Below are 24,875 nucleotides of genomic sequence, written 5' to 3' on the forward strand. Positions count from 1 at the left end.
ACCTAAATATTCAAAAATGAAGTAGAAACAAGAGTAGTAATGAAGAGTACTGGAGTCAGTCATATGAATAAGAATCCCCCATAGAAGAGGATAGTGACTTTCCTTTCCAACATAAGCTGCCAAAGACGAATAGAGAACAATTTAGGAGCGCTAATCTGTGATTGATACAGCAGCAGTCAGAGCAAGATGGTTAAAACAAAGAGATGTTGACAGTGCAGTTTTCAGATCACACAGCAATGGTGGAGCAGTAAGGGTCAAAGCAGAACAACACCTGAACCCTTGGCAACCTTTCAAGTTAAAACTGAAGTGACATTAGAGACTGTTGGTGTAGCCCAAGTTCTCCCTCCCATCAGTTCTTCCACCTTCTCCTTTTATTGTTACTTTCTCCTCTCCACCTCTCGAATCTGAAAGCAGTGGTGTTACTTGTATGGGCTCATGAGAGATTTAATTTTTCAACTACATTGGTAACTTGAAATTGGCCAAATAGGAGAAGTTACCACCACTTATTACCAAAATTGGGAAATACCCAAATCAGGCACTGTGCTCCCAAGAATCAGTTGTTAAACGTTTACCAGCACATCACTGGGGAGGTTTTTGAAATTAACTAAAAATAGCATCCCATTGAATTTTCATCCAATTTATACTATTTTCATACTGCAGCAAATTAAATCCATTAAAAGTAGTTGATTATTTAAACCTGTAATGAACATGGTTGACTGGAAGCCCAAAAAGAATGGAGAGGATAATGAAAATACAAAATTAGAACAATTGTTCAGTTCAGTTCAGTTCAGTTCAGTTGTTCAGTCGTGTCCGACTATTTGCGATCCCATGAATCGCAGCACGCCAGGCCTCCCTGTCCGTCACCAACTTCCGGAGTTTACTCAAACTCATGCCCATTGAGTCGGTGATGCCATCCAGCCATCTCATCCTCTGTCGTCCCCTTCTCCTCCTGCCCCAACCCCTCCCAGCATCAGGGTCTTTTCCAATGAGTCAACTTTTCACATGAGGTGGCCAAAGTATTGGAGTTTCAGCTTCAGCATCAGTCCTTCCAAAGAACACCCAGGACTGATCTCCTTTAGGATGGACTGGTTGGATCTCCTTGCAGTCCAAGGGACTCTCAAGAGTCTTCTCCAACACCATCATCTATATTATCAACTGTGTTTGCAAGATAGTGACCAATATAAGATAGCAAAGAGATCCTTCATATGTGCTACTAGGAATAGGTGAAATAACTAAGAAGTTTTAGTCAGAAAAAGTATGTATCTAATTTGAACAGAAATAAGACTAATTGATTAGAAAGAAATAAAGCTTTCAGTTCATTAAAGAAACAATTTGTAAACATGGAGAATCGACCAAAAATGGAGCAATTTCTTTCTGAGATTATCAGATTAATGTCACATGAGTTGTTTATTGATCCGTTATTGAGGTTACATAATGGATCATGATTATGTAGAAGTACAAATGATGTCCAAGTTCTCAGTCACCTCAAAAATTCAATGATTTGGTGAACCTATATGTCTTATTTCTTTTGATCAAAAATCACAACTCACATAGAATGCCTCACAAGTCAATGGTTCTTCCTGATTGGGGAATCCCAAAGAGCAAAGTTTAGCATTTTGACCTAATAATTTTAAATGTTATTTATTCCTGCTATACGTTTCTGTACATCTTCTTCTTTCCTGTTCTATGTCCTTTGCCCTAATCTTTTTTCTATTATTATAAGCAGATGAAGCTATTTCTTAATTACCGTTGGATAGAACTTTTGATTCTGACCATGTTTAATGGAAACCTTTAGAGTTCTACAGAACAAGACCTTTCAAAGTCCACACCATCCATCTCTCAAGAACGATATCTGGTTCGGTCTTGCTAGACTTTGACACTTCCCACTGTTTTTCTAAGTGATTCTTTCCACTTTAACTCCCATTGCAGCTGGTTAACCTGGTAATCATAGACTGAAATCACATAATTCTTGCTAGGTACAGAAATTATGGATTTGTTACACTCCTGTCTGTAGGCATGGGTTTTTGCCTACTGGTGTCATAATGTCATTTGAGACACAATATCTGTTTAATAAAGGTGATTGCTAATACTGCCAGAATTATTGAAGCAGTATTTTATGGTAGAAACTATATACCAGAAAAAAACAGTTTTGAGTCCTGGTACTAAATTAACCTTTATGATTTTTGAACCTTAGTATTCTATTTTTGTGAGCTTTGGGTTCATACTATCTTTAAGGTAAATTTCTACTTAATAATTATGTTATTAACATAATAATTATACTATTAAATGCTAATAAAAAAGAGACATTTCGTTAGCTTTTGTTCCTTCAGTGCCTAACATATTACCTGGTACCCAGTCAAAACCCAAACATTTGTTAAATAAATGAATAAATGAACTAACATGTATGCAGTTGTATGGTAGAGTGCTATTAGCCAAATGTGAAGTGAATAAGCAAGTTGATATAACAAACAGCATGTATGCTTGATCCCATTTCGGAAATAAAATGAACAAAATAAATACTCCATTTTATTTAGTTTATTCTTAAAAATATGAATGTACATATGGAAAGAATGGAAGTAATATATTTTAGGAAAACTGCTGACAGTAGAATTGTAGAGTACTCTGACTTTCTGTTCTAGAAATTTATGGAATTTTAAGTCATATAAATTATATTTACCGGATTAAGATATTAATGTATCTTCAAGCTGCATTATATTTTCTTTCTTTTGATGTTTTTATAGGTTTCTTCCAGTCCTTGAAAAGCATCCTTACCAATCCCCTGTATGTTTTAACATTATTTTTGACACTGCTACAAGCCAGCAGCCATATTGGTTCTATTACTTACATTTTCAAATACGTTGAACAGCAGTATGGCAAGTCAGCATCTGAGACGAGCATTTTGCTTGGTGAGACCCATTGTTTATGTTTGCTTTATAAACGACAAACTACTGAGGAAAGGAGTTCCGAGTGACATTTTGTTGTGAAGGCAATTTCCTGTTTTATGAAACACAGTTTTCTTTTTTTCAAATTTTATCAGATCCATCCATCTTGTGATATTACCATTGCTCTGCCTTTGAAGTTGTATCTCATGTTATTTGTTATGATATCATTCCTTTATTTATTGACTGTGCTGGGTCACTGTTGCAAGGACTTTCTCTAGTTGTGGTGAGCAGGGGCTACTCTCCATTGCAGTGTGTGGGCTTCTCATCGTGGTGACTTCTCTTGTTGTGGAGCACAGGCTCTATGGAGACAGGATTCAGTAGTTGCAGCTCACAGGATCAGTAGCTGTGGCTCCCGGGTTCTAGAGCACAGGCTCAATAGTTGTGGGGCCAGGGGCGTAGTTGTTCCATGCATTGTGGAATTTTCCTGGGCCAGGGCTTGAGCCTCTATCTCCTGCATTGGCAGGTGGATGCTTTACCACTGAGCCACCAGCAAAGCCTTCAAGTAATTTTGGAGGAGATGAATTCCTGAAGGAAAAGTGACATGTGAACGTGAATATACATGTAGCTATAATATCTGTATAACTGGATCTTACAATCTAGTGCTGAGATCATGAGGCAAATCCTTTCATAATGTGACTATTATACTCCCATCATTCATGAACTTTGAATTAGGACCCAAATACTTATAAAAAATAGGGCATTGTTGTTTCCAAAAGAAAAATCAGTGTAAACACATCATTGATATCTACATAATTCAAACCAAAAATATCATATTTTAGAGAGGTTTTTTTGGGGGGTGGGGAGCTACAGTATCTATTTCCAATGATACATGAAGGCTTGTTTATGAAGGAAAGGTTTCCTCATATTATTCTTTCCCTACCCACAGTATAGTCTTTGCTGGTGGCTCAGCAGGAAAGAATCTACTTGCCAATGCAGAAGACACAGGTTCGATCCCTGGGTCAGGAAGATCCCCTGGAGAAGGAAATGGCAATCCACTCCTATATTCTTGCTTGGAAAATCCCAGAGGAGCCTGGTGAGCTACAGTTCATGGGGCTGTAAGAGTAGGACACAACTTAGTGACTAAAAGAGCAACACCCCCAATATAAGATTCTGAAGAGCAGAATACCCAGTATAGAGCCCAGCTCTTTGTAGAAACTTAATGTTTGATAAGTTAAAGCTAGATTTATCAAGAGGTATATAAACAGGTCATAAGTAAACAAGAAAATAATTGTTTATGATGTTCTTATCGAACTTCAGTTCAGTTCAGTTCAGTTCAGTTGCTCAGTCATGTCCGACTCTTTGCAACCCCATGAACCACAGCTTGCCAGGACTCTTTGCAACCCCATGAACCACAGCATGCCAGGCCTCCCTGTCCATCACCAACTTCTGGAGTTCACTCAAACTCATGTCCATCAAGTCAGTGATGCCATCCAACCATCTCATCCTCTGTCGTCCACTTCTCCTCCTGCCTTCAATCTTTCTCAGCATCAGGGTCTTTTCCAATGAATCAGCTCTTTGCATGAGGTGGCCAAAGTACTGGAGTTTCAGCTTCAACATCAGTCCTTCCAATGAACACCCAGGACTGATCTCCTTTAGGATGGACTGGTTGGATCTCCTTGCTGTCCAAGGGACTCTCAAGAGTCTTCTGCAACACCACAGTTCAAAGCATCAGTTCTTCTGTGCTCAGCTTTCTTTATAGTCCAACTCTCACACCCATACATGACTACTGGAAAAACCATAGCCTTGACTAGATGGACCTTTGTTGGCAAAGTAATGTCTCTTCTTTTTAATATGCTGTCTAGTTGGGTCATAACTTTCCTTCCAAGGAGTAAGTGTGTTTTAATTTCATGGCTGCAATCACCATCTGCAGTAATTTTGGATAACTTAAAACTATAAATTTAACTCCTAATAAGGTTCTCAGCCTAATTTTTTTGTTAGGAGAATCTTCATCTTTAACAAATCATGCAGGACTATGAAATGAAAGTTACAAGGGGAATCAGTTATTCGTGATATCACATATAGGCCTGTTTATCACCTCAGGGCATATGTGTGTTTAGATGAATAAAGAAGAGATATTAATTAAGTATTCAAATCTAAAGTACTGAGAAATTTTATAGTAAGTTTTTAAGGATAGGAAATCCTCATTTTAAAGAAATATGTCCTCGTTTAAAGAAATATATAGGATTTAGGTGATAGGATAAAAGTCTCAGAGTCAGGAAGACGATACTTTGTTGTAGTTTTCCGGGGAGAGAACAAAAAGTACATTATAGAAACAATATGTTCAGATATACAAATATTCTCAGTCACTGACTTTTGCTACTGGGAAGCTAAACCGTTAGTGTTGGCAGGGAGAAATTATTTTTGTCTCTTCCACATGGTGAACTAGTCCTCTACTTCCATCCTAGACTGTCAGTCTTCTGTTTAAGAAGTAATAAGATTGGATTAATTTGGTTGATAGATAGCATTTCACACATGAAGACTTTTGGGATAACCATATTTATATAATTAATAATTACATTTTTTTCCTCTTACTTCTAGGATTCATAACCATACCATCTTTGGCAGCTGGAATGTTTACAGGAGGATTTATTGTTAAAAAGTTCAAATTTACCTTGGTTGGAATTGCCAAATTTGCACTTTGTGCCCATTCGATATCCTTCTTGTTTCATCTAATAAACTTTGCACTAATCTGTGAAAACAAATCAGTTGCTGGACTAACCCTGACCTATGATGGGTTTGTATATATCAATATATCAACTGAACAGTATGTAAGCTATTTAATGTAAGAGAATGTAAGAAAAGCAAGGCAGATACCAATTTTTACTAAACTTTAAGCTGAGAGGAATGTAAATTTATAAATTCTTAAAACATTTCTTAAGATCTCAAAAGATTCATTTCCTAAGATCCTTTTTTTCCCTCCTTAAAGAAAAATTATAACAATCATTGTTAATCAACTGTACTCCAATATAAAATAAAATTCTTTAAAACATAGATACACAAAAGAAAAGCTATATAGTCTGTAATAGTAATAGTTATTACTTATGGAGTGTTTACAATGAATGATAGGTACTTTTGTCACTATTTTATAGATAAGAAGAGCAAAACTTAGAGAGAGACACAGATTATATGATTCTGACTCAAATCTTAAGGTTTTGACTCCAAAACTCTTAGTCCTAACCACTATGGTCTTGGCTGACACATGAGAAAAACATAAATGACATTTTCCAAAATTGACTGAACAATCTTTATCTGCAGTTAATTTTGATGTTTAACAATTATCTTTATAAGAAAACCCTTACATTGTGCTGGGTTCTCCTTTTCTGTACACCTATTATGTTTTCTGGTATTATCTTTATTAGCACTAGAATTGATATTCTTTACATATAATAGCATATTAGGCCTATAAAATTTCTACTTTTCATTATTATCACACATTGTGCAGTATACCTAGTACTACAATGAAAAGTGGAAGTGTTAGCTGTGTCCAACTCTTTGTGACCCCATGAACTCTAGCCCACCAGGTTCCTCTGTCCATGGAATTTTCCAAGCAAGAACACTGGAGTGGGTTGCCATTCCATTCTCCAAGGGATCTTCCCAACCCAGGGATCAAACCTGGGTCTCCTGATTTGAAGGTAGATTCTTTACCATCTCAGCCACCAGGACTATGGCCTCTACCCCAAATCAAGGGCACACTTCTTTGTGCAGCTTTCTTTGTTTGTTTATTGTGGTAAACATCACATGGTGTAAAACACACTATTTTAACCATATTTAGCTGTACAGTTCAGTGCCTACTAAGTACATTCATATTGCTGTACAAATCTCACCAAAAGCCATCTCCTGAATTTTTAACCTTCCTAAACTGAAACTCTGTCCCCATTAAATGCTAATTCCCCATTGCCTCTCCCCATGCCCTCCACCCCAAACCTCTGGCCTCTATCAATGTACTTTCTGATTCTATGAAGATTTATTGTCATCTCCTGAATATAACCAACAATTTTGGCTTAGGCAAGTTCACACCAAGTAACAAGTAAAGATCCCTGGATCACAGTTTAGTAACCATGGCTCTTAGCACTGCTTATTGTTGGCTTTGAGCTTTTAAACTCTGGATCTTAAAAGGTGTCCATTTGAACCTTCCCACATTCACTTAACATCATCTTATTCTTGGAGGCTTGCCAACTTAATCTTGAATTATCTCCCCACTCTGTCCTCATCCTCTTTGTTGTTGAATATTCCTATCGACTATCACTCACTCTGGTAAATCAAAACACAGAGTACCTAGAGCATTGAACTTTAGGGGGGAAAGAACCCTGGAGATTACACAACCCAACCCTCTTATATCCTCTTCCTTTTCTAGTTGAGACCTGGAGAAACTTTGACTCGTTTGAAACCAATCAGTGACTCCAGAATGGTGCTACTTCACACATCACAAGCATATAGGTTTTAACCTAAAGTCAATTCCCTGAAAACAGTTCAGTAACAGTGCTATCTAGTCAAAGAAGGCAGCTAGACTTCTGTGTGATTTTTAATTCGGTAAAATTGCACTAAGTGCCTCCTTAAAGGTCAAGAAGATTTACAGGATATACCAGCACCCTCATGAAACTCATTGTCTCGTGATGACTATTAACAGAATGTATATATGCAGCATTTATGAAGTGCTAGTCACTGGGGTGCATTTTTAAAGTGTGACAATGCAGAGGTGGTAGCTCAGACGGTAAGGCGTCCCGCTTACAATGCAGGAGACCTGGGTTTGATCCCTGAGTCGGGAAGATACTCTGGAGAAGGCAATGGCACCCCACTCCAGTACTCTTGCCTGGAAAATCCCATGGACGGAGGAGCCTGGTAGGCTACAGTCCATGGGGTCGCAAAGAGTTAGAGACGACTGAGAGACTTCACTTTCACTTTTCTCAGAATGTGGTCTGAGAACCTATAGACTTTATCAGAAGGCCAACAAATTCTGAACTATTTTCATACTAATACAAGATAGTGTTTGCTTTTTTCATTTTCTCATGAATATCTAGTGGTGTTTTCTGTTTTAATTTTTATCTTATATTGGAGTATAGGTGATTAACAATCATGTATTAGTTAGTTGTGTTAGTTTCAGGTGTATATCAAAGTGATTCAGACACACATACATTTGTATTTATTCTTTTCAAAATTCTTTTCCTGTTTAGGATATTACAGAGTGCTGGACCAAGTTGCCAGTGCTTGTATAGTGATATTTTCTAAGGCTACAAGATATGTGATAATAATATCAGTCTGATGGCTAAAGATGTGTGCACTTGTGCATTCTCATGTATTAATTTTTTACTGCAGTTAATCTCTAGTAGTGTATATATATGTGATACATATATATATATCACTAAATAGAACACACTTGAAGAAAAAACCTTTAGGATCCTCAATACTTTTCAAGAATGAAAATACTGCTGAGAACAGAAAGTTTGAGAACAGTTAAACTAATACTTTTCCAAAACAAATTTCTATGTGGATTTATGACTTAGAAATGGCAAAACTGATTTTAGAAAGTGAAGTCACATTGTTAGGAGGTGGCAGACATAATGGGAACACAGGACTGTCTAATTGCAATGTCTGGACTAGGTTATTAATCATTATGCTAAATTACTCCCCATCTGTTATATGTCTCCAAGTAGGATTAGATATTAGATGCTTTTAGTAAAATTATTGATTACAGAATTTCTGAGTCTACTTCTTTCTTTCTTTGTGAAAATTATTTTCTCATTCAAAGCTAATTCATTAAGATTTTTACCAAAAACAAGAATTTTTCAAAAAAATCTGTAGTCAGAAAGTTAATTGTGCAAATAGTTTGTTTTATAAATATAGCCATAAGATTATATTTCATAAGCACAACTATGTTTTACAGTAAATTATTATAAAATTTGTTGTAGTTCCTTATGAAGCTTTTCTAGTCTCTCTCAATTGATTATATTGCTCTTGATTTTAAAAAATTGATTCTTAAGTATTCTCCTTTGTCCATGTTGAATTCTTTTCTTCTGTAAAGTATAGATTTTAAAATTCAAACTAATTGAGTAATATTCACAGATTCATGGGACTTTACAGTGAGCTGGGAAGAACCTTAGCCTAATGCCATGCCCCTACTGAACAGAATTATTTTCAGAAAAATAAAGTGATTTTTTTAGTAATTTTTAATAGCCTCGTAAAACCTACCCTCTTTGGTCTCTTTTTTATGTTTTAGTTTTTCTACATAATAAATAGTGTCTGGGTAGCCATAAAAGGTGAAAAAGTCAATAAGCACCAAAAATAAACTCTTGTCATTTTGGGAAAGCAAAAGCAAGATTTCTCTGATTTAAAGACAACACTTTCCATTATTCCTCCTTACCTCTTCCTCTCTCTCTTCCTTTCCCTTTCCTTCTCTTTTTCTCCTCCTCATCTTTTTTTCCTCCTTCCCCTTTTTCTTCTCTCTCTGATACATGTCTATCATATATTTCCAGAAATACTCCAGTGGCATCACATCTAAATGTACCACTTTCTTATTGCAACTCAGACTGCAATTGTGATCCAACTCAATGGGAACCACTCTGTGGGAGCAATGGAATAACTTACATATCACCCTGTTTAGCAGGATGTACGTCTTCAAGTGGCAGCAAAAAGTCTATTGTGAGTATTAGTTTTTACTTTCTTCTCTTTAATCAAAGTTGCAGATTTGATATAACTTACCAAACTTTGATAATGACATGTCAAATCTTTTTACAACTAAGGTCCCCAGTAAAGAGATAGAAAAAGATTCCCGTTATTGCTTGTCATTGTGATGGCCATAATATGTAAACAAAGTGGCTTGAATTTTCAGAAGGTTACTCCCACTTTTTCTTCTTGCGTTTATAAGACTATGGCCTTTTGAAATTTAAGAACACTTAGATCTTTAGGAAGCACATCATTTGACTAAAGGATATGATTTCCATTAGGTTGGAGATGCGCTACTCTTCAGATACCAAGTGGAAGTCTTGAGCCAATCCCTTGTCAACCTAGATAAACAGCCATTTATGTGTGGTCTTGCAGATAGATTCTAGCGACCTTATCTCTAAGCTCAATATCCTTTGACTTCCCAAGAAATTGATTAAGGCTTCTTGCTCACTTGACTGTCCAATTTTTGACTTCTAATTTTGATTTTTTTTCCAAAGCTGGCACTTCTCCTATCCAAGGTAACAATACTCTGTTTACCTATTGCTAACAACTCCCGTAGGAATGCCACTGCCTTCTTCACTAAAAATATCCCCTTCCATACAATTTATGAGTTCTTCCCAATCCTCTAGGTAACTTCCAACAGCTGGGCATCACCCATGGTGTTATCCATTCCACTTCCAATCCACTGAATATCTCATTTCCTGGGCCCTTTTCCTATCACCAGTGTTAGCAATATCATTCAATATGATCATTGCTCTCTACCACATCCTTCTGTCTTTGCTTTTCAAACATTTTCCCATCATTTTTCTTGTTCATATTCATGCTAATTGCATTAATGAATGGCACCAAGAACTTTGAAGAACCTAGATTCTTTGAAGATGAAACATAAATTTGCACAAAAATTCCCCAAAGACTATACTTTAAAAACCACATCTCATATTTATGGCTATAGTGCCTTTCACTAAGAGTTCCCCTTTTAATATATTGTTCCACCATGTCCATGAGTGAAGGGCTGGAAGCCACATGATGATAGAATCCTAAAGAGAGCTCTGTCTACTATGGAAATATCTTAAAACTAGCAATGATTTTATCATTTGGGGACCACTGGGGAGTTCTTTTACCAAATTCTTAGTAATATGTCATCCCTTCTTAATCACTCAAAATAATGTTCTTTGTACCTAAGTTTGGTTTTATTGACCACTAGGCTTGCTATATAAAGAGCTTCTCCATATTATACTTAGTAAAAAGGTAAAACTCGGTCATCAAATAAGTATCAACTCAAATTCTTCCTCAGTTCCTCCCTCAATATTTTGTCTTTGGCATTAACGGGTTCAAACTTCCCTTAAACTTTCATTTAGCTTAGACTCAGAAAAGAATTTATTAAGGCCATCTAGCTACATAAATTGCCTGCTAAAGTAAGTCTAAAAATCATTTGTTCCTAAATTTTCTCCTGCTGAGCCCTAACTTTTAGGGTATTTTGCTGTGCTGAACCTCTTGGGTAATGGCATTATTTATCCTAGAATCTGTCATTATGCAATCGAATGGTGTGTTTGCTGGCCAAAGCATAATTCTAGCATCTCTGCCTGGTTCCTTTTGCCTGAACTCTGCTCCATTCTAGTGGGTGGACTTAGTCCTGGGTTTGACCTCTCCAAAACTACTATATTTTCTGGATTCCCTAGACAGTTCCTACCCAGGGGTTGTCCCACATCATAGAAATTGTTAAAGAGAGTAAGTATGCTATAGAAAATAAAAGTGAGTAGTAGAAAAATATTATAAAATTTCGTATTAATGAGAAAATTATTTACAGAGTTCTAGACATTACTTTTTTCTACTGTTTCCTAATTTTTAATTTAGGGACGACTGAAAAGTTAATAAAATTTTTTTTTATCTAGAAAGGAATCCAGAAAACTATTATGTCTTTCAATACTTCACATTGTTAGAATTTTTTCTTTAAAACTGTAAATATTTTAACTTAAGTGAGTGAGATGTCTTTAAATATAATGGAATATATTTATAGCCCAGTCATATTTTACAAATATATTCTGTAATATTTCAAAAACTATTTTTAGGTGTTTCATAACTGTAGTTGTGTGGAAGAAAATGGTTTCCAGAGCAAAAATAACTCGATGAAGTTGGGTGAATGTCCGAAAAGTGATGACTGTAAGAGAAAATTTTATATTTACACAGTAGCGCAAATACTTATCCTTTTTTCTGCTTCACTGGGAAGCACCTCAACTATCATGCTGATTTTTAAGTGAGTACATCTTTTAAAAGGGGTTTTATGTATATTAGCTTATAAACATACCTAATAATATACATATTTTTCCATAATATATTTGGAAACCAAATTCAGATTTTGTAACATTTAAATTTTCTGAGTGTATTTTCTTAGAATTACTGTGATACTTCACTGCCATAATTATTAATAATTTTGCCTTGGATTCTTCCACTACAAAATCTACAAAATTTGATCTCCACTACAAAATTTATTCTCTTAATAAGAATTTTAAGACAGAGACTGATTGACAATTGCCTCAATGTGGAAGAATCCTGTTGTGATTCTAAAAGAACTTCTAATTTTCATTTTAAGATGCCTCTCAGAGTGAATCACCTATTCATTTCTTCTTTAAAAATTTGGGAACCAGACAGACAAACTAATATAAACAGTCTATGATATTCCAAAGTTTTTAATCCTAGCCAAAAGAATGGCTTTTGACCTAGTCTCTGCAATACCACCATAGAGAAAAGAAACACATATGAGCAGAATTGATTCCTTTCTTCATTGAATAGGCAAATATTTAAACCACATTTGGTGAAGAATAATTCACGGTGAATAAAATACCTAAAGTACCTGTTCCCATACAGATTGATGTAGGACTCACACTGCAGTGAACAATATTTTACGTGATAATGATGTGTGTATGCATGAGATCATGTATGTAAGTGTGAGCATTGGGGTCTGTGAGTGTGTGTGCATGTGGATGTAGGAGTGTCTGTGATCATTATGTGTGTGTGTGTGTGTGTGAGACTGTAACACATAAATATATCATTTCCACTGAGCTGTCTAAGATTTCAAGCCCCCTTGCAGGAAGGGGGCTCCAAGTCCCCTCAACTCTCCTGCCCACTATCCCACTCCTTGGGTAAAAATACAAGTTGATAACAAATATCTCAATTTTGCCTCTATTGTATCCGGCATGCATGCCAAAAGCACCCTTTACAAAATCAACAGCAATGAAAAGTAACTCTTCAGGCACTTGTTACAGAGAGCTCAGCCAAAGGCAAACTGCATTCTCTCTCTTTCCAAAAGCCCTTTTTAAAAATTCTGATATTCATGAGAGACAGCTAAATGCACTAGTTAACTGTCACGGCTGGTTCCCTCATGACTATGTCCTCAGGAAAGAAACCACCTCCTTGACTAGCATGACATCCTCTTCATGCTAGCATGACTTCACTGCCCTCAAGTACATTGTTGTGAGTCCTCAGTTCAGCTAGTTGGAAGTGTCCCTGTCTTTTGAAAAAGCAGATGAAAACCCCTTTCAATTCATTTTCTCTTTTAATGAATAACTCTGCTGTGTTTAATTTTTATTATGTTATGCTTAATTTAATTTTTTTATTGTCTATTTTTATAAGCTTTCTTGGATACTTTTGAGAATCTCACTTAACAGTAGCACTCCTAAAAGACTTAACAGACAATTTTGTGTAAAGAAAATGGAGGTTTGGAGGGCTAGCTCACTATATTGGATCCTCAAAACATACAAGATAAGTCTACTAAGAAAATAAGGAAACTACGGCTAAGAGAGGCTAAATGACTTATCAAAGGCATCTAGTTGGACTTCACTGGTGGCTCAGTGGTAACGAACCCACCTGCCAATGCAGGAGATATGGATTCAGTCCCTGGGTCTGGAAAATCCCCTGGTGAAGGAAATGGTAACCCACTCCAGTATTCTTGCCTGGGAAATCTCATGTCAGAGAAGCCTGGTGGGCTACAGTCAATGGAGTTGCAAAGTGTTAGACACATTGTTTAGTGACTAAACAATAACAAAGGCATCTAGTTACTATGAAACATGATTTATCGTTTTCTTATCAAGAACAAAGACTAGCATAGAATCTCGTAAGAGGAACTTGGCAAAGGTTTGTTAAATGACAAAGTTTATCTCTGAATAAATATAGTCATTCAAACCAAAAAAAAATAAGCCTTTGTATCAGTTAAATCAATATTTCGGTAAAAACAGAATTTTTGAGCCTTAGTCCCTCACTGTATCAGAGATGGTCATGTCATTAGCTAACTGAACATAGAAAAATGAAATTGTGGAAAGAACTTTCTAAAGGCAAGACTGAGTTAATTTTTAAGAAAGGATAAATATGTACTTACTACCTTTCAAATGACATTCAAATACACTAGACACGAGAATATAGATAACTTTTTTGATCTTCCTGGTTATATTTTGTTGTTTATGAAACATATTAGTTAACTTTTCTGTTAACAGCAATGATAGAAAGAAGGTACAAAAAAGAATTCTACTCGGTCTGAAAACCTACATAAACATATTTGCTTTCTCATTTGGCCTATGTCAACTAAATAGATTACATGAAATTATTGTCTTCATAGATACCATAAATTCTATTTCAACCGCTATCTCAGGATTTCCTAAAGATAAAGCATGAAAATGTTTGTAAAACTGTCTTAAACTTGTAACACATTGAATAAGTAAAGGAGTAATAACTATTAATGCCATTCAGATGTTTGCCTTCTAAAACAACTGAAAATATAATTAAATAATGTCAATGCTTCACTTGAGGGTTTTCATTCAGTCATAAAGAATAATACTGAAAAATGCTTTGATATTAACTCAGTTTGGTATTGTAAGGATGTTTAATGATTCTTTACCTTTATCTTATTTCAGAAATGTTGAACCTGAACTGAAATCACTTGCCATGGGTTTCCATTCACTAACTATTCGAACACTAGGTATGATAAATATGTAGATGCTAAATTTCAGATACAATTTTTCATGTCAAAGAGTAAATGTAATAGATTTCTAATTGTAAGAAAGTTTTTTAAAGGTATAAGTAAAAATTATTTGTATCTTTGTGGTAAATGAAAAATAATGAGATAAAGGAGAACTAAATGACCTAAAAGAAAATTCGATTGTCAATTCTATGTAAAAATCAATCTGTAAGAATAAGGCATCATTGCACTTGTATTATATTCTTTCTAAAACAAGAATCAGTGGTCTCCAAAGATTTTTAACTTAAGATGTAGGGATATTTCTTCCCATATGCAGAGTGGAGGGCTATCCTTATATACTGAGGGGCTTAATGTTCAAAACAGCTCCAAAGGCCCACAGATCGTGCCAAACAACAAATGCAGACTTTCACAGTCCCACTGACTAGTTCTGCAAAGCAGAAGCTGCTAACCTTTATTAGAAATGTAAAATGCAAAAGGGAATGGGTGTTAACTGAACTCAGGTTTGGCTGCTGCCTGCTTAAAAGTCAATACTCCAGTCAAAACTCCAGAGGCAAGTGTTGATAGAAAGGAAAGTTGCTTTAATCAAAAAAGCCAGCAATCTGGAGAGAAGGCAGACTTATGTCCCAAAACCAACTCTGAAGATTCTGCTTTTCCCTTTTGGAGCAGTTATGATATCTCCAAAACAACTCCAGGGTGTACATCAGACCCAGAAAGATTCTGTGACTTTATTAAATTGGAAAAATAAATTGTTGGCATATATTTTTCTTAAAGAGATGGGAATACCAACCACCTGACCTGCCTCTTGAGAAATCTGTATGCAGGTCAGGAAGCAACCATTAGAACTGGACATGAAACAACAGACTGGTTCCAAATAGGGAAAGGAGTACGTCAAGGCTGTACACTGTCACCCTGCTTATTTAACTTCTATGCAGAGTACATCATGAGAAACGCTGGGCTAGATGAAGCACAAGCTGGAATCAAGACTGCAGGGAGAAATATCAATAACCTCAGATATGCAGATGACACCACCCTTATGGCAGAAAGTGGCAGAAAGTGAAGAGCCTCTTGATGAAAATCAAAGAGGAGAGTGGAAAAGTTGGCTTAAAATTCAACATTCAGAAAACTAAGATCATGGCATCTGGTCCCATCATTTCATGGCAAATAGATGAGGAAACAGTAGAAACAGTGACAGACTTTATTTTGGGGGGCTCCAAAATCACTGCAGATGGTGACTGCAGCCATGAAATTAAAAGACACTTGCTCCTTGGAAGAAAAGTTATGACCAACCTAGACAGCATGTTTAAAAGCAGAGACATTAATTTGTCAACAAACTTCCATCTAGTCAAGGCTATATTTTTTCCAGTAGTCATGTATGGATGTGAGAGTTGGACTATAAAGAAAGCTGAGTGCCGAAGAAATTATGCTTTTGAAATGTGGTGTTGGAGAAGCCTCTTGAGAATCTCTTGGTCTGCAAGGAGATCCAACCAGCCCGTCCTAAAGGAGATCAGTCCTGGGTGTTCATTGGAAGGACTGATGTTGAAGCTGAAATTCCAATACTTTGGCCACCTGATGAGAAGAATTGACTCATTGGAAAAGACCCTGATGCTGGGAAAGATTGAAGGCAGGAGGAGGAGGGGACGACAGAGGATGAGATGATTGGATGGTATCACCAACTCAATGGTCATTAGTTTGAGTAAACTCTGGGAGTTGGTGATGGGCAGGGAGGACTGGTGTGCAGCAGTCTATAGGATCGCAAAGAATCAGACATGACTGAGCAACTGAATTGAACTGATTTTTCATTTTACAAAGGATGGCTTTGATTTGTGAAAACCTGAGAATTCCTAATCCTGGTTTCTCAGTACCAATTTTCATCAGGTATCTTTGTCTCAGACACCAGTTCCTTGACATTCTGAGGTTTCTCATTCTAAGTCTCAAATTGAGACTGACTATAAGTAAATGTGCTTCCCTTCTGGCTCAGTTGATAAAGAATCTGCCTGCAATGCAGGGGATCTGGGTTCGAACCCTGGGTTGGGAAGATCCCCTGGAGAAGGGAAAGACTCCCCACTCCAGTATCCTGGCATGGAAAATTCCATGGACTCTATAGACCATGGGGTCACAAAGAGTCAGACACGACTGAGTGACATTCACTTCACTTCACTTCATAAGTAAATGGGATTTCCAAAAGTGTAAACTATGAATCACTATCATTTTTATGTAACAATATAGAAGTTGAAATTCGGCATATCTCTAAACTTTTGGTCACATTACCACTGCTTAGAAGTAGGAGTCAATCTCAGAGTTTTTTAAAATAGCAGTAAGGGTAGATGGACTTCACAGGTGGCTCAGTGGTAAAGAATCTGCCTGCCAAGCAGGAGACATGTATTCAGTCCCTGGGTTGGAAAGATTCCCTGGAGAAGGAAATGGCAACCCACTCTTGCCTGGGAAATCCCATGGACAGAGGAGCGTGGCAGGCTACAGTCCATGGGGTTGCAAAAGAGTCAGACATGACTTAGTGACCAAACAATAACAACAAGAGCAGTGGGCACTTCGCTATAAAACAACAAAAGTGTTCCTGAAAAGCCTTGAAAACTGCAAGACCATACACTACAAGTGAAAACTCGGTTAGGTAACAGACCACTGAAGACCTCGACATCATGATGATCAGAACATTAACAGAAACAAAATTCAGCACCAGAGCCTGTAATTTGGACAGCCCAGGCTGCTTCAAGAGGTATTAAAAATGAACACAATCAATAGAGGGGAAAATGCATGATTGTGGACTCTAATGACTCCAAGATGATGAGAGTGGAGCCCTGAGGCAAGCACAGCCAGGAGCCTTGTTGTTGTTTGCTGTTTAGTTGCAAAGTCATATCCAACCCTTTCGTGATCCCATGGACTGTAGCCTGCCAGGCTTCTCTGTCCATGGGATTTCCCAGGCAAGAATATGGGAGTGGGTTGCCATGTCCTTCTCCAGGAGATCTTCTAGACCCAGGGATTGAAACTGCATCTCCTTCATTGGCAGGTGCATTCTTTATCACTGATCCACCAGTAAAACCTGGCATTCACCTTAAATTTTGCTTAAAAATTGAGTTGAAAATCTTCTGTCTTTGCAGCATCTGTCTTTGCATTTGAGCAGAATTTTTTGCTTTCCCTGTGAAGTTATATCTCTACTCCTTCTATTTCAGCTGCCCTTGCCTAAGAAAAAAATTACATATGACCAACATAACCTCTGTGTTTTACTGACAGTTTTCTGCTTTTTGCCAACCAGGCTTAAGTTAATTGGTATTATAAGAAGAACAATGTAAAGACATGTAATCTCGTTTTTTCCCTATGTGTGTTGGCATGGTAAAGGTAGATGAAAGATGCTATTGTATGTGATTTGAGCTTTGGAGATTCCTAATAATTTTGAATCTTTTTTTAAAAAAATAACTATGCTTTTTTGTAAGTCTTTATTGAATTTGTTACAATATCTCTCCTACTTTATGTTTTAGTTTTTGACCACAATGCATGTGAAATCTTAGCTCCCTGATTAGGGATCAAACCCTCACACATTGCATTGCAAGGCGAAGTCCTAAACACTGGAACACCAGGAAAGTCCCAGTAATCTTGATTCTTAAGTAGAGTTAAACCAAATCAATGGATGAGTCCTCCAAAATTTTCAACCTTTACAGAATCCAAAATGTATCAATGTGGAATGTCACTGTTTCATTTGAAACATTCTCCTCCATTGACATCTTCTCATCTGATGTTACAGGAGGAATTCCAGCTCCTATATATTTTGGGGCTCTGATTGATAGAGCTTGTATGAAGTGGTCCATCAACAACCATGGGAAGCAAGGGGCTTGCAGGATATATAATTCCTCGTTATATGGGTAAGTTGTCATAAATGTACTTCATTAATTTTCCTTTGACTCTGTTAATTCCTAAAGAATGAGATATCATTTTCAGTGTAGTAACAGTATTAATAGTTATAGCCACCATTTAATAAACTTTATAAATAGCCCAAAGTTATAAAATTGATTCTATTCACCTTCATTTAAACCTAATAACTATTCAAAGTATCTTTTGCATAAAGTATGTCAACATTTAGTTAACAACATTATGAGACAAGAGCTTCCTAACCTACCAGGTCAGTGGTCATCAATTTTTCTTGCTCATTACAATCACCTGAGGAACTTTTAAAAATGCTTATTTCTTTTTTTTTTTTTTTTCCCCTGGCCGCACCACACAGCTTGCCAGGATCTTAGCTCCTCAAACAGGGATTGAACCCACACCCTCAGCAGTGAAAGTACAGAGTCCCAACCACTGGACCACCAGGGAATCCCCTCAAAATACTAATTTATGTGTCCCATCTTCAGCAATTTTTATTTAATTGGTCTGGGGGGTATGGCCTGGGGAATGAGGGTTTTAAAATCCCCTCAGGTGATTCTAATGTTTGACCAGTTGAAAATCACAGGAATAAATCATGCATACTAGGTAATTTTATGTGGTTGTTGTAAAAAATTTTCAGTAGACTACAAGGATCTTGTGGACCATAAGCCTATAAGGTAAACATAGGCTCCTGGTTCAATCTAAATGAATTCAATTTGATTATCTCACAGTCACTTCATTTCCTTTATAATCTGTTCTCATTACACATGAACTAATCAGTCTTTGAGAAAGTTAAACATTCCAAACACACCTTACTTTATGGATAGCACTTGGGCAGATCTTGAACCATCCTTGGCTTCTGTGGGTCAACATTCCTTTAAAAATAATCACAGTTTTCTTCTGCTCCTATCAAAAGAGTCATTGGAATCGCTTCTTCAGTATTTCTACATAAGATTTCAAGCATCATTTTTTAAGGTCTTCTGCATACTGGAGAGCAACAATGTAAAGTGTTTTATACATGGATTCTTTTTTCTCTTTTGACAGACATACTTTCTTTGGCTTGACTACAGCATTAAAATTCCCAGTCATTATTTTATTCATTGTATTGATTTCTGCTATGAAGAAAAAATACCAAGGGAAAGATATTAAGGCATCAGAAAATGAAACAAAAGCCATGAATGAAGCAAACTCAGGACCATTAATTAATGATGTCAAAGTGGACCATGAAACACATATTTAGGGGAGAAAAACTTTTTCTGCTGCTGTGTTTTTAAATAAGATTGTATTAATTGAGTGGGATGTTATTTTTGAGTAGTTCCTGGTCTTTTCACTGACAGTTCCCACATTCTATACTATATGGAGCCAAAACCAAAGGGGGAAAAAAAAATGGGAGTACTCATTGTTAACATATGACTATGCATTTGTGGTTAAGATTAGAATGCATGATCTATGCAAATTTTAGGTGAAAGTTATAATTAATATGTAACAGAAGAAAAATATCTGTTCAGATGATTGTAGTACAATAAAACTAGTGACTGGAAAATAGGTATAGGTGAAAAGGAAGAGAGAAATTAGTAGTCTAAATATGGAGAAAAGCCTGATACCTTACAAATAAACCAGTTTGGACCATGTTATTCAAACCTAAAGTCTATTATAATGGAGGACGTATGCTATCATGACATCTGTCATTCATAAACTAAGTCATATATTTCTCAGACCTTATTATTTTATAATTTGAAATTGTGTTTGGCTATCACACAACCCCTGATGCATATTCTTCCAATCTTTTATTAAAATACTACTGAAGAAATAGAGCTAATTGAAAATTTGCAAGTTGTTGTTGTCAGAGAGCGTATTACAGACTGTGTTTTCTTCAGGTCCATGGAAGTGATTAAGAAACACTGACATTAACTTGAGAAAGCAAAGCCCATTTAAAGGTGTGTCTTCACTTTGTCTGCTCTCTATAAGAAATGGAGTCTGCACTGAATCATTTACCAACTGTCTCATAATTGCCTGGCTCTTTGTGTTTATGTTTAGCACACAAAGAGTCATCTTTCACACCTCCACAAGTTGGACAAGAAGTGGAGTGAATGAGAACAAATAACTGAAAGTTGCATTTGCTAGTGATGACAGCTTTTTATAATGAAAGCTAAAAACTGTAGTTTTTACTCTCAATAGGCTAAAAGAAAAAAAAATAGAGGTCATTAAAATCACCTGTGAAACGTGTTTTTAAAGAAATCACAATCATACACCCACCCAAGATTCTGATTCTAAACATTTGTGGTACAAGCCTGGACCTCCCTTTTAAAGAAATCCGCATAGGGCTTCCCTGGTGGCTCCTGCTAATGCAGGGGACACAGGTTCTACCCCTGATTCAGGAAGACCTCATACACAGTGGAGCAAGGAAGCCCCCACACCACCACTATTGAGCCTGTGCTCTAGAGCCCAGGAGCTGCAACTACTGAGCCCACGTGCCACAACTACCGAAGCCTGTGCACCCGAGAACCCACGCTCCGTAACAAGCGAAGCCGTGGCAAGGAGAAGTCTGCACCCCGCACCTAGAGAACAGCCCTACTCTCCATAACGAGAGAGAAGCCTAGCAGCAATGAAGACCCCGCACAACCAAAAATAAATAAACAGAATTATTTTTTGAAGTTTACATAGAACTCTTGATAAAGAGACACAAAAAACCAAACTATATGATAGGAGATAATATCCCTGAGTATACCAAAGACACACCACATGAATGTTTGCTAGGATCTGAGAATTACATTGGAAGTTACAGATATTAATGTGGTGTCAAACTAGACCTAAGAAAGATTCACTAATCAAAAAAGCAGAAATTTGGAAAAATCACCCACAGGCAAGGTTACTATATGACTGGTCTAATGGGATCTTGTCTCATTAAAAAATAAAGAGAGAAAATTACAGAGCTGTTTTTTAAAACATTGCATGAAAATAAAGGCGGTATCTTGAATATTTATTTCTTCAACAATTATTGAATGTCAAGAAACTGATAGGTAAAATGAAATATAACTGTAAAATAAACAAAGAAGGATACTACCTCATGGAGCTTACACTTTAAAGGGGAAGAAGAACATTAACAAGATTGAATTATAAAGTTTTATAAAATTGCATAAATTAAAAGATAATTTATATTTATATGTGACATGTACAGTGAAGGAAAGGAGCATTCACACATATACAACAGATTATTTGATCTACTTCAGAATCCAAGAATCCAGAATAAATATTAATCTTTAATTCAATGGCATTTATTAAACACAAATACAGATCCTAGGCGAAATATTCAATGGAGATAAGAATATGATAAGAAAAGTCTTCAAGGAAGCAAAATAATGCAAGACTCTATTTAAACCATACACTGGATAAAATTGAAAGACGTCAATGGCCCAAAACCTAAATCCATGATGCAGATACATTTAGAAAAAAACAAATAATGCCATTTGCAGCAATATGGATGGACCTAGAGATTATCACGCTGAGTGAAGTAAATCAGACAGAGAAAGACAAATATTATATGATACCACTTATATGTGGAATCCTAAAAAAAAAAGTACAAATGAACCTTTTTATAAGACAGAAATAGAGTCATAGACATAGAAAACAAACTTATGGTTAGCAAGGGGGAGCATGGAAGGGTGAGGGATGGAAGACTGGGATTGACAAAGAAGACTGGGATTGACAAATACACACCTACTTTATATAAAATAGATAACTAATGAGAATCTATTGTACAGTATAGGGAACTCTTCTCAGTATTCTGTAATGACCTATGTGGGAATAGAATCTAAAGAAGAGTAGATATTTTAAACATCAGTGAAAATGTGGAATAAAAAGATAAAGAAGCAATTTGTGAAACAAAGGTAAGTGATTGAGAGGGCAAACAAAGCACCAAGCTAAGGAATCTATTTTTGAGGAAGAAATGGAGTTGGGAAAGAAGTATTAATCAGAGATTTACTGGTAGACTGCCTTCCTGCTCTGAAGAAAGACGTGAGTATCCAGACTGAGGTCTCCTTGTTTTCACTGTGTCTTCACACTCTCTTTCACCTCCATGAAATGGGGTCTTTGATTATAATGTCTTTTCCTGAAATGCTCTTTTTCTCCATGTAACTGCTTCTCAGCCTTCAAATCTAAGTTCAGTCAATATTCCTTCAATGTCTCTGACTTCCTCATTGGTTTAAAAAAAAAACTTTCAATATATTTGTAGCAGTATAGCATTTATCAAAATGGTAATTTCACACTTATTATGGTTATTTGATAACTATCTGTGTACCCCACTAGTCACAAGCTCTAGGAGGGTAGAAACTTACTTTACCTACTTATTTTATTCCCACTATCTGGTTGAAAGTGAAAGTCGCTCAGTCATGTCCAATTCTTTGTGACCCCACACAGGAGTGGGTTGCCATTTCCTTCTGCAAGGGATCTTCACCACCCGGGGATCGAACCCAGGTCTCCTGAGCTGCAGACAGACTCTTTACCATCTGAGCCACCAGGGAAGCCCCCAATATCTAGTTGGTGTCTGACAAATAGGTGCTTTATCAATTATTCTTGAAAGAATTATTCTTGCAAGAATGAATGCGCGAATGAACTCCAAAAGTGCCAGTCACATGAAATATGAATGTTATAAATAAGAACTAAAAACAACATGCAAAAAGAGCTGCGTTAAGTCATTGGATAAGTAATGATGGTTTCTGATTTTTTGAAGATTTTCTTTACCATCTTTAAATGAAAATGTAAATTTTTTAATGTCAAAAAAGTATTTTTTGACTGCCATCTGATGCTAAGCACAAGAGATTTAAAACATTTATGAAACAGAATCTTGGCCCTCTGGGAGCCCACAAATGAGGTGGAGTATAGGCACACAAATGTATGATAATTTATTCTCTTGGTCAAGTGGTTAAGACTTCAACTTCCAAACTAGAGGGTGGGAGGTGTGAGTTCAATCCCTGATTGGGGAGCTAAGATCCCACTTGACTTCTGGCTAAAAAACTAAAACACAAAGCAGAAGCAGTATTCTAGCAAATTTATTAAAGACTTAAAATACAAATGTATGATAATATACATTGTAATAAATATTAGAATAAAGATGTTCATGTATCTCATTCATAGGGACCATGCTAATCTTTGCCTCAATTTCAATATTCATCTTTCTGGAGACTGTACCCCCTGAAAAAAGTATTGAGAATTAATCACAACAAATTTGGCAGTGGCCATTGTCACTTTCCTCTTGTGCCCCTTCGCTAAGGTGCCCGTGTGCCCTGTGCTAAGTCGCTTCAGTCGTGTCTGACTCTTTGCAGCCCTATGGATTGTCGACCACCAGGTTCCCCTGTCTGCGGGGTTCTCTAGGCAAGGATACTGGAGTGGATTGCCATACCCTCCTCCAGGGGATCTTCCCGACCCAAGGGTCGAACCCATTGACAGGCAGTTTCCTTACCATTAGCACCACCAGGGAAACCCTAAAGAGGCTTGCTCACCACTTGGAAACTAAGAACCAACCTGATGAGATGATTAGATGAGCAATGTGGTTTCAGCAACACCAACTCTAAACCTGTAGTTTATGAGCCTACAAGGTTTTGTAAAGGGAATGTGCTCAGAGATAGATGAAAAGTGGTGTCAACTGCACATTGGCACTTGCCATCTATCTCTACAAGGATTAAATCATATGCTGCTGCAGCTGCTGACTTTAACACCCTCTGAGAGGAGTTCATGGTGAACAGCAGAAAGGAGGCACTCTGTGCTCTGGGGAAAATGGCAGGACAGAGCTTCAGATGGTCAGATATTTTCAGGAGGCAGTTTTAGGAACCCAGTTCTTGTACCTGTACCTCTTCGTATCTAGAAAAGTGCTAGAATCCTTCATGGTGATGACTACTCCTCATGATTAGAAGAAATCTTCTGCAAAAAATATGGGCTTGATTGCATGTATACCCCCTTTACCAAAATCACATATATACTGACCTTGCCCTCTGCCTCCTAGAAGTAGTTTCTCAGACCTATCCGAAATATGTCTCCTGGGTGATAGTCCTCATTTTGCCCCAAATAAAACTTAATTTACAACTCTCACATTGTGCATTTTTAAGTAAACAATAAAATTTTAAAATTATCACTAAAAAACCCCCACAGATACACCTCTGGGTCTCAACCAATCTCCACTGTTAAACTTGAGGTTGTTTCAACTTCTATCCTTAGAACATTATCCCTTTGAATTAAGACTTCATCTCTAGTTCAGTAGGAAGAGATCATATATTTACCCAGAGTGAGATTCCAATCACAGTGGGCAAGAGATTTAAATCATTTTTAAGCAATATATTTTTTAAAGGAGTGGAAGTAGAAAACATGAAGATATTCAGGAAGCAAGAGCAAAAGTAACAGAAAAGTGAGATCATAAGCACTAAACAACTTTTGTCTATTCA

General features: G+C 36.7%; 1 protein-coding gene across 1 annotated transcript in view; it reads left to right on the forward strand.

Annotated features, from left to right (window-relative positions):
- Nucleotides 1-20,255, forward strand: part of LOC110122120 (solute carrier organic anion transporter family member 1B3-like) — a 64,145-nt gene extending 43,890 nt beyond the window's left edge. Inside the window, exons 9-15 of the mRNA XM_020869519.2 lie at nucleotides 2,742-2,906; nucleotides 5,481-5,676; nucleotides 9,413-9,578; nucleotides 11,672-11,856; nucleotides 14,507-14,571; nucleotides 18,326-18,443; nucleotides 19,486-20,255. Coding sequence (XP_020725178.2) covers nucleotides 2,742-2,906; nucleotides 5,481-5,676; nucleotides 9,413-9,578; nucleotides 11,672-11,856; nucleotides 14,507-14,571; nucleotides 18,326-18,443; nucleotides 19,486-19,681 — 1,091 coding nt within the window. The 3' untranslated portion in view covers nucleotides 19,682-20,255. The remainder of the gene's footprint in view (nucleotides 1-2,741; nucleotides 2,907-5,480; nucleotides 5,677-9,412; nucleotides 9,579-11,671; nucleotides 11,857-14,506; nucleotides 14,572-18,325; nucleotides 18,444-19,485) is intronic.
- The last annotated feature ends 4,620 nt before the right edge of the window (nucleotides 20,256-24,875 follow it).

The sequence above is a fragment of the Odocoileus virginianus genome, chromosome 23, assembly GCF_023699985.2.
Source record: "Odocoileus virginianus isolate 20LAN1187 ecotype Illinois chromosome 23, Ovbor_1.2, whole genome shotgun sequence".
NCBI classification, from domain to species: domain Eukaryota; kingdom Metazoa; phylum Chordata; class Mammalia; order Artiodactyla; family Cervidae; genus Odocoileus; species Odocoileus virginianus.